The sequence below is a fragment of the Girardinichthys multiradiatus genome, chromosome 20, assembly GCF_021462225.1.
Source record: "Girardinichthys multiradiatus isolate DD_20200921_A chromosome 20, DD_fGirMul_XY1, whole genome shotgun sequence".
In the NCBI taxonomy this organism is placed as follows: Eukaryota; Metazoa; Chordata; class Actinopteri; order Cyprinodontiformes; family Goodeidae; genus Girardinichthys; species Girardinichthys multiradiatus.
The window spans coordinates 13,537,980-13,549,158 of NC_061812.1; the positions used below are offsets into that span (position 1 = coordinate 13,537,980).

Sequence of the window (11,179 nt, forward strand, 5' to 3'; positions counted from 1 at the left end):
TTGTCCAAATACTGAAGGAATTTGACAAAACTTATACAACTATTTAGTTTTCGATTTAGCTGGTAAATCTTTGCATTAATGTAAGAAATTTAGATAGATTAGATAAATTAGAGATATATCAATAGCATATATGAATGATTTCAGGGCATCATCCAGCACACCAGATTAGTTGATGTTGTCACACATCAACATTCTTACACATGCCTCCCACCTGACTAAAAAACCTTTGAGCAAACATTGTTAACATTCTTTGAGCTGCCAAAGCTCCAGGCTTTATTTCACTCAAAAAATGTTAGTAGGATGAAGTTAGCAAAAAACATATGCAGACATAAAAAGGTCCAAACATCAGATCCCTTGGTGCTGAATGAGAAACAGGCAACTTTTTCTCAGAAAAGATCAGGGATATGTGTGGCTCAGGAGGACCATATAGCAGGACACAATAATGTTTTCTCCACATTATATTACTGTAATATAAACACTGTGTGAAACAGTAAATATGAATTGTGCTATTTTTCAGCAACATACTGGTAGAGAAACGCTGTTGGACAAAAAAAGCTATTAGTTTGTGTGCTTGTCAGAGGTTACCTAAAGAAAAAAAAATATATAATAATCACAATCACCTTTTATTTAATTAACATGGTGTTGCAATAATTATTAAATTAGTTTTGCTCAAAAAGGTTATTAATTTCCAACATTTACTTATTATCATCTCATCATTTATCACAGCAGAATCTCCTTCATAAATGATATGTCACATGTGTTTTGTCTAAATGTCTTGTGTTGATAAAATGTTTATCTACTTGTATTTTTTAGACATGGACATGTGCAACACAGTGAAGCATGGCTGTGAGTACCAGTGTGTTAACACCCCTGGATCTTACTACTGTATCTGTCCTGAAGGACAACTACTTCAGGAGGATAGCAAGACATGTGGCAGTAAGTTAATAAATAAATAATAAAAATGCATCACTGAATACAGACCTTTAATGAAAAATTTCTGAAATGCTTTTTATGTGTCAGGAGATACTAAAATGTCTTGACAGGTTCTAACTTTTTTTTTAAATCTAAGCTCAAATTAGCAAAACTACACCATAGCTTTTTATTTATTTATCAAGCAAATGCCAAAACTGGCCAGTGAGTACAGCTATAGTCACTGAATAAATACCTCCTGGGTACAGGGCTGTAAAATGTATTGCTATCCTTTATAAAAATACTGAAGCTACATGTTGACAGACTAAGTTCTTATTAAAATTACCAGAATCCTTGTGATGTTATGCTTAAAGTAGCTAATATATATATTTCAGCTAGCTGATTAACCAAGCTTATATGTAGTAATATGCTACATATATGTAACTTCATGTATTCCACAAAGAAGGACATTTAATTACATTTAATTACCGTGCAAATATAGGAGAAGTTTATGTTTATGCTATTGATGGTATAATTATGTTATAAAATTATACTAGTTTATAAAACAACTACTATTTTAAAGGGGTGACAGTCATAGGAGTCCATCCTGTGACCGGCAGGTTGCTGGTTCGAACCCCGCTCCATCCATCTTAGTTGTTTTGTTGTTTGGCAATACACTTCACCCGTCTTGCCTGCTGATGGTGGTCAGAGGCCTCGGTGGTGCCAAATGTATGACAGCCTCACTTCTGTTATTCTGCCCCAGAGCAGCTGTGTCTATGATGTGGCTTAACACTGTCAGTGTGTGGAAGTGTGAATGTATGGATGGATGACTGGTGTAGAGTAAAGTGCTTTGGGGTCCTCAGGACTTGAATAAGCACGATACAAGTTCAGGCTATTTATCATTTTACCATTACACATGTCTGTTAAGTGATCTGATATACATTCCAAGTAAATGTAACACTAAGAAGGAACAATATATGCATACCATATTTATACCTTTTTAACTACTAAGTGAAAGATTCTTGTATTGGATCACTCTATTGCAATGCAACTGCTTAGCTTAAGTCTAAGGCCTTGCTGACATCTACATCTAGAACGGTTTGATTTTGTAATGTATTTTAATGATGAATTGATATTGCTGATAGAGATGATAGTGGACTGCATGACAGCACAGTTAGTAGCACTGTTGCCTTGCAGCAAGAAGGTCCTGGGTTCGACTCCCGGCCAGGGGTCACTCTGCATGGAGTTTGCATGTTCTCCCCGTGCATAATTGGGTTCTAACCGGTTACTTCGGCTTCCTCCCACAGTCCAAAAATATGACTGTAAATTGGTTTCTCTAAACTCCCCTTACGTGTGAATGGTTCTCTGTCCTGTATGTCTCTGTGTTGCCCTGCGATGGATTGGCGATGTGTCCAGGGTGTACCCTGCCTCTCGCCCGTAGACTGCTGGAGATAGGCACCAGCTCCCCGTGGCCCACTATGGTATAAGCAGTATAGAAGATGAATGAATGAATGATATTGCTGATAGAGATGATAGTGCCTTAAAAGAATGGGTGCCATTATATAAGAGTGACATTTAGTGTTGAGTGCAAAGGAGGTAAACGTTAGAACTTATGGTGGGAACCAGACTAAAAAACGTGGGGTGGTTATGTCTCGGAACTGAAATGAAGATAAATAAGAGGTTGAAGAAAACCCACACTGATGCGAAAAACAGCTAAGTCATGTCTGAAAAAAATGGCCTGAATCTTTGTGAGGATTGTTTTTTATACTTTCTTTTCCTGGAAGGAGAACGGAAGACAGGGCCTGACCATTTTTAGGCTTTATGACCAAAACTGTTTCTACTCCAAAAAAAGGGAAAGTTCATCAAATAATAAATCTAGTGTAATATTGAAGTTGTAGTGTTAATTATATTCTTTCTAACACAGGGGGAATACAATTGTTTGACAATACTAATAAAGCCAGTCTTCCATTCCTTCATTTAATGGAGTGTGAGTGGCACAAGGTTTGACAATTTGAGGTTATTAGTTCTTAAAAATATATTTATTTACTGATATACCTAACATTTAGAAGTTTTTTTCTTGAGATTTTAATCGTATGTTTTAACAGTTAGGCATAAATGGAACAATGAAACAGAATTAAAAATCTACTCCTTCATAGAGCAAATAAAATCCTTCTGTTGTTCGTGTTCATTTCCAGGCTAACACTTGTATCCTCTTTAGCTTGCAAGTCTGCAAACATCGATCTGGTGCTTCTGATCGATGGCTCCAAGAGTGTCCGCCCTCAAAACTTTGAACTTGTCAAGAAGTTTGTCAATCAGGTAGAGCCTTTTTTTCTGTCATTTTTGTGATGTATTATGGGATATTGCCGATGTAATGTACGGACAACAGAAATGTGACAAAAGGAAAAGTGCAGTTTTGATCATGATTAAAGAATACATTCCTTTAATCATGATCAAAACATGATTCATTCATGTACAGATTGATTTAACATAAAGAAAAAAATAGTTTTTAAATATGTAATGTTAGTGTTTGTATTATCCTTCCTAGTGGCAAAAGAATATTCTTACGGTGGGGTGGATTTTTTGTGTGAAAGGTTTTTCTTTAACTGTAGGACTGAACAAAAAACAACGGTACAGGAAACTGATGTCATATAGTTATTGCCTGACGCCCTCCAGGTTGTGGACTCTCTAGACGTGTCTGCTCATGGTACCAGAATAGGTCTGGTTCAGTACTCCAGCCGGGTCAGGACCGAGTTCCCACTCAACATGTACCACACTGCTGAAGACATCAAAGCTGCAGTCATGAAGGTAGCATGACAAAGATAAAATGTATCTTTATTTTATGTTGTGGAAGTCGACCTATTATTTAGCTTGCACATTTACAGTGCTAAAATCAGCTTTAACACAGATGCTGAAAAACATTAAAATATAGCAAATGTTTAAAGGAATTGTTTAATGGCTTTATGGCATTTATTTTAGGTTGATTACATGGAAAAAGGAACAATGACAGGTCTGGCACTGAAACACATGCTGGAAAACAGCTTCTCAGAAGCAGAAGGCGCCCGTCCAGCCAGTCGCAACATCCCCCGAGTTGGACTAGTTTTCACAGACGGACGATCCCAAGATGACATCAGCGAGTACGCCAAAAAGGCTAAAGAAGCAGGTCAGTACAAGCTCCATCCTAATGATACTGTCTGTATTAGTGTCATTTTCTATCTAGCCACAATAAAAGGTTTACATTCATCATTCATCATAGGCATGAGTGTCATATTTTGTGCTTTTAACAAAACAAAAGTTTTGTTTTCAGGGTTAATTGATCATACAATTGGTCTGAGGTCAGAGCAATCCCAAAAGGTTAATAATATCCTGGTTTATTTATTCTAAAAAGTCTGATGTGTGTCTTAACCATCTTAGCCAAACTATTCCCTATCAAATGAAAGGAAACTGGTTAGCGTGATCAGGAACAATCTATAAGTAACCAATTAGAGACCAGCATGAAGTCACATGGAAGCCATAAGTTTAAGAAAATACAGACACACGCTTTTGGTCAGTACCCCTCACCACTGAAACATATGTATTGAGGGCTACTCAACAAAACACCCAAATAAACCCAAAACGGAATGGGAATGCTAAAAATCAAAAATCAGACACAGTCTATAAGTGAAGAGATGTGATAATTGCTTTTTATTTAGTAATTTATGTTTACTGTGTCTATACTTTTGTCCTGCAATTTTGATGTGGGTGGCACCCTAGCGCCCCCTGTTAACAAGCCGAGTCTGGTCACTTAAATCAACGGCTAGGTGGTTGAAACTGGCACAGTTTGTCGTTTCCACAGGATAATAATCCTAAACACAAAGCTCAACACACAAGGAAAAAGCAGGCTCACATTAATCTTCTGCAGGGGGCCTCTCTAAAGTCTGAAACCTGAACTCTTATGAAAATATGTTTGAACTTAACAGTCAGGACTGTGTGGGAACACCAACCAATTCAAATATACCTCACCAATTCTTAAAATAAGAGGGGTCAAAAGTGTAGCTTGAATTCTTCCAGGATCTTGTTGATGGGTACAAAAAGTGTGTAGTTTGCCAAGAGACATTTAATCAAATATAAGTATGTAAATGTATGCATACATTTCAGGTGGCATGTATGAGCTTGTTCCGGTACCAAACAAAACTCACCCATTAGTTATCAATGAATATAGACCTGTTGCCCTGACATCCCATATCATGAAAGTCCTAGAGAGACTTCTGTTGGCCCACTGAGTAAGCAAACAATAAACTTCAGGACTCCCTTCAGTTTACTAATCGCTGTGGAGTTGGAGTTGAAGATGCAATCATCCACCTGCTTCAACAAACCCACTGTCATCTAGACAAGTGGTGAAATTACAGTCCCCAGTGGTGCTCAGACTTCCAGTACAGACCTCCAGACTCCTGTCACCTGTAGAAATACTCGGTTGATTCTTCAAGTGGGGTGGATCATAGACGGAAAAAAACCGGATACAGGGAGCTGGTTGACCACTTTGTGGCAAGGTGTGAAAACAATCATCTCATCTTGAACGTGAATAAAACAAAGGAAAGGATTGTGGAATTTAAGAGAAACAAGAATAGGTAAAACACTATTTCCATCATAAGAGCAGAAATGGATCCTTCAGTGTTTCCTGCATATCTTCTATAAGTCTGTTGTGGAGAGTGTGATCTCTTCTGTCATCATTTGTTGTGGTAGCAGCATCAGAGCCCTCAGCCAGGGACTTGAAAAAGCTCAAAAAGGTAATAAAGAAGGCTGGTTCTGTTCTGGGGACTCCTCTGGAACCTCTGGAGATCACAGTGCAAAGAAGGATTCTACATAAAATGAAGAACATTATGGTGTTCAAAAATATCCTTAAAAGGCCAACAATATGTAATTCATGCCCATAATGAATGCACTTTAGCTTTTCTAATGTATTAAACATCTTTATGCATTAATATACAATTTGGCTTAAATTTTTCTTGTGTGCATGCAGGAATCACTATGTATGCTGTTGGTGTGGGCAAAGCTGTGGAAGATGAACTGCGTGAAATTGCATCTGAGCCTGTGGAGAAACATTTCTATTACACAACTGATTTCAGTGCCATTAACACCATTGCTGAGAACCTCAAACTTAATGTGTGCCCAGGTAAAAAACAAAAAGCAAAACAAGCAAAAACACCTCAATTAGAACTGATGTTTTGCTAATTTGGTTTATTGTCCTGCTCTACAACCTGTTGGATAAAGCCACAGATGCTATATTTAAAACAGACATGAAGCATCTGTGCTGACAGTGGGAGTTTCTAAGTCAAGTAATGAAGTCAGGAATGCGAGTTTGCTGAAGAAAAAAAATAGTGCTGTGTCGCTCTCTATTACAAAAGATGCCCTGTTGCTTGAGGCCACCTACTGACACACTTATAACATTGCAGTTTCATAGCAAACCGCATCAAAATGTTAGGCAACAGCAAAACATCACCTATTATATACACACAACATTTTACTGGAGATCCAAGTTGAGGTAAAGGATAAAATTTGAATTTATCATAAAGTGGACAGTTTAAACAGAACCAGACAGACTTGTTGACCTATACTTTGAAGTCTGCTTGTTTATGAATAATGAATGAAATGACTTTGTGAGAACAAAATGTTGACCTTGTTTGTCTGCAGCGGAGAGTCAAGGGGAAGTTGCGATGAAGGATCCGTGTGCCTGTGAGAACCTGGTGGAGTTCCAGCAGGCCACCGTTAACAGTTTGGATCAGCTAACACAAAAACATATCCTTTATTAATTATTCAAAAAATCTTTAGCACACAGGTATTACTCTTTACATATATTTATGATTTGAAATATTAAGGTTGGAAATAACTGAAACAAGTGTTTGCACCCAGCTCTATGTCTTTGCTTAGTGTCAAATTACTTTTTATTTCTTTAGCCCACACATTAGAGACACTTTAGGCTTTGAGGTTGTTGTGGGGGAAACTCTGCTGTCAACAAGGATTGGGGTCTTGCACACCCCAGCCACGAGCCCATTTTAATGCACTTTAGACATACACATCTGCATTCATCGCAACAGATGTATCGCAACACTGAATTGCACAGTGGGAGATGTGGCTGGGTTGAGTTGGCTCGGTGCCCCACGTCTCACCCTGTGCCTTTTTGGCCCGGGAGCTGCTTCTCCTGTGCCTCACTGACAACCCACCTCAGTGTAGGATGTATGGCTGCCCTGGGGTGATGCCTCGTGTCTGTATGCCTGGGGCTGCAGCAGCCTTCCGGAGCTAAGTTCACCTGTCTCTTGCTGCTTCTGTGTGCTGTGTGTTACAGGCCTTCTATGGTTCTCGGTACTCTAACAACTGTGTACCCTGCTCATACACACCCACTCAACAAAAACACAACTATTTCTACACATACGCTCACACACCCACCCACCCACACACAGCTACCTAAGCTCAGAGACACGTATAACCCCAATGATTGAGGTCATACAAACACAGGTTACTATTACTTTGATGCTGGATCCGGTCTAGATTTAATAAACTTAATTACTCCATCTTCAGATATCCTTTTTGTCACCATCTTCTTTATATGGTATGCATAAAATGCCGCAACAGGACATGTGGAAAAAAAACTAACCTTTCACCCATAGTATACTCTTCATAAGTATTCACATAACTTTTTTAACATTTTGTCATGTTACAGCCAAATAGTTGATTGAATGTTATTGAGATTTTATGTGACACAGGAACTTAAACTAGCACATAATATTGAAACAACAGGAAAATAATTTATTCAATTTTCTTTTACAGATAAAAATCTAAAAAGTCTGGTGTGCATATTTATTAGGCTACCTTTATTTGGATACCCCTAAATATAATCTAGTGCATGAAACTGGCCTTAGAAGTTACCTATTTAGTTCTGTGAAAGCCTCAGAGCTTTGTTGCACAACATTAGTGAATTAGCAGCATTATGGAGACCAAGGAACACAGCAAACAAGTCAGAAAAAGAGTTGTGAAGACATTTAAAGCACAGTTAAGTTATGAAACAGTATTCCAAGCTGTGAACATCTCATAGAGCATCCATCATTCACAAAATTGAAGGAGAATGGCATACCTGCAAAGCTACCAAGACATGACTATTCTTCCACATGGCACCTTTAGGAGCACTGCAAAGTTCGCCGGCTCAGGTGGGAGAGTCTTTGCCACAAGCAATAGGTGGCACAGAAAATGTGGCAGTAAATTAACTCTGCACATAACTATGAAAACATCGTACCCACCTTTTAACATACCGTATTTTCCGCACTATAAGGCGCACCGGATTATAAGGCGCATAGAATAGAAGCTACTGCAGTCAAACGTTTGACTGGGGTTGCGTTATGCATCCACTAGATGGAGCTGTGCTAAAGAGAATGTCAACAAAACAGTCAGATAAGTCAGTCAGTCAAACTTTATTAATACACTACAAACCAGCGTTCTGATAACTCCATTCACTCTCATGGTAAGGTCTCCTCTACATAGAATTCTATTGAATAGAGCCAACCGCACGTTAGGAATGCATTGGAGTCTATGAAGTTGAAATCAAACGTTAGTTAAAACGTGAAAGGGAACTTTTCCCTGATTCAGTAAACACGTAAAAGAAACAGTTTGATGCACTAAATTAAACGTTAGTACATTCAAACGTTATACACACACAAGTGGTGTTGGACTAGGAGTAAGCACAGTACAGGTGTTTACTGCTATTACTTCGGCGACGCCCCTGACTACGGTAGCCGTAATGCTGCAAGCTGTGCGGCTTTGTAGTTTACCAGTCGTACTGAAACATTTTGACAGAGCGCCGTGTACAACCAGTATAGATCAACCAATTAACCAATTGATCCATATATAAGGCGCTCCGGATTACAAGGGGCACTGTCATTTTTTGAGAAAATTAAAGGTTTTTAAGTGCGCCTTATAGTGCAGAAACTACGGTAGTTGTAACAGCATAATGCTGTGGGGATGTTTTTTCCTGAGCGGTGACAAGGAAGCTGATCAGGGTTGAATGGAGCGTGGATGGAACCAAAAATGGCGCAATACTAGAAGGGAACCTGTTAGCCTGCAAAAGACTTGAGACTTGGGCAGGGGTTAACCTTCCAATCCAGGAGTTAAACGACCCTAAACATACAGCCAAATCTTCAATATAATGCTTAAGATCAAAGTAAATTAATGTGTTAGAAATATCCAATATGACTTAGCTTGAGCTAATTGGCAAAGAATGAGGAGAAAATTCAGTCTGGAGATGAATGAGGCTGGTAGAGACATATCTATCGATAAGTAACTGCCATTGCAGTAAAAGGTTGTTCCTCAAATTGTAGACTCAGGAGGGCTAAATGCAAATGCACGGTATTCTTACTTGGCAATTATGTGCTGTTTTGTGTTGATCTAATACATTTGTAAAAAAGTGTAAGGGGTGTGAATACTTTTGCAAAGCACTGTGACACAGACACTTACACATAGCGTACATTCACGCATGCAGGCAACTGCAGAAACTTATGTTATTTGTTACTCCTTAATAGAGTATACACTAGCTTCAATGGCTGCCCGTTTGGAGCGACTGGAGAACCAGCTCCTCTCTAGGAAGTGATTTGGTCGACAAGAGTGACCAATGAGGACAGCACACAGGGAAACTGGTGGAAAAAAGAAGATGACCCATCCTGGAAAATGTTTATTAACCAATTGAGATCTGCAGCATGAGCAAAAAGTGTTTGAGAAGCAATCAGAAACACATCATAAAAACCAGTTGATTTTACAAGACGTTTGCAGTTCTTCGGACTCTGTGAAATACATGACAGTTTTTTGCATTGAATCAAATTTCTCTTGTAACTGTAAATGGCATAAATAACCAACATCGCCAAGTACCAATGCACAACAGCTGTATTTGAAAAAAAAAAAAAGCAGACTTACAGTGTGTTTTCACAGAGAACACTATGAATACCTCTGTGTTTATTTGATGTATTTGATGATATTTGTTACTGGTCTCTTTTTTTAAAAACACTCCATTCTAAACAGGCTGTCTGTTTTTGTGAACTAGATGTAGAAATAGAAAGTGTAGTGTAGGTATAAGACATCAGATTAAAACTGAAATATCAGGTCTTGACATAGTCAGAATCATCTGCCTTATTTAAACCGGATCCTTTTTACAGTGTAACAAAATATGTATTTATGGCAGATTGCAGTTTTTTAACCAACGGCAGAAACACAAAAACGAAAAAGAAGGACATGAATTGGAGAAATTATGTCCTGATACCACTTCTTTTAACTCTCTGGCTTGTGTCACATTAAACTTGTTTTTCTTAGCTCGTAAGCAAATGTCTAGACCAGATCCACTTTCCAGAGATGAGACAATTGAGAAGATAACTGGCTTTAATATGAAAAGGGAATTAAATGAGTCTTAATGTTTACTTAAGCTGTGGTGTTAATTCAGTAAAGGAATCTGCAAATCCTATAGAACTTACTGCTTTTCTTTTATTTGAATATTTATAATTTTCAGCTTTTTTCATATATCCTGAAATATAATATATATTAAAAAAACTATTTTTTTTTAGAAACTTCAATTCAAACTTATTAAAATTACTTCTAGTTTAGTTGTGTACTTACAGTTTGTAATAAAAAAATACCGACAAATTTATAACTTTTAATATTTGAATATCTGTCTGATTTTGTATATTTTTTAATAACTACTTTTTGTATTTTTTTTTTTATGAATCTTTGTATTAAACCAAAGAGAGCAATAAAGAACTAAATGTTTTGCTGCTGAGTGTTTAACTGGTTATTTTTAATCCTCTATATTTTTAGATGTGCAGTTTTTTTCTCACAGTTAAAAAATTTGTAAGTTGCCAAGAAAAATACTGGGTAAAAAAGGAAGTAGGTTATTTTGGTAATTAAATCTAATTTTTGTCTTAGCCATTGAGAACTGCATGCTGTTGAGTTTATCCAGAAGTTTCCAAAGACAAAAAAAATAATTGTCTGTGGAGCAACTTCAGGTTTGTTTTTGCAGAAACATGGAGAGGTACAAATTAGCTTCACCCAGAAGGATAAACCCTAATTCCTTGTGGGCTGTATTCAGCTGCATTTAGAGAGTTGGAGATCACTTACTGCTTCCAGACGGCATCATTACTGATGGTGACCTTTAATGCATTTTCTCAACAGACTGTGAAGCAAAACATGTTTGTTCCAGAAGTTTATTTCTTTTAAACAAGTACAAAAATAAAAAAAGTGATTCCCCTTTTTCCCTATTCATATG

General features: G+C 37.6%; 1 protein-coding gene across 7 annotated transcripts in view; it reads left to right on the forward strand.

Moving 5' to 3' along the window:
* The window catches only part of matn4 (matrilin 4), a 49,498-nt gene extending 38,809 nt beyond the window's left edge, over nt 1–10,689 (forward strand). For all 7 annotated transcript variants that reach the window (XM_047348362.1, XM_047348361.1, XM_047348363.1 and 4 more), the window contains 7 exons: nt 814–936; nt 3,128–3,225; nt 3,583–3,714; nt 3,886–4,069; nt 5,906–6,058; nt 6,577–6,681; nt 9,462–10,689. In XM_047348362.1, the coding sequence (XP_047204318.1) occupies nt 814–936; nt 3,128–3,225; nt 3,583–3,714; nt 3,886–4,069; nt 5,906–6,058; nt 6,577–6,681; nt 9,462–9,520 (854 nt within the window). In that variant the 3' untranslated portion in view covers nt 9,521–10,689. The remainder of the gene's footprint in view (nt 1–813; nt 937–3,127; nt 3,226–3,582; nt 3,715–3,885; nt 4,070–5,905; nt 6,059–6,576; nt 6,682–9,461) is intronic.
* The last annotated feature ends 490 nt before the right edge of the window (nt 10,690–11,179 follow it).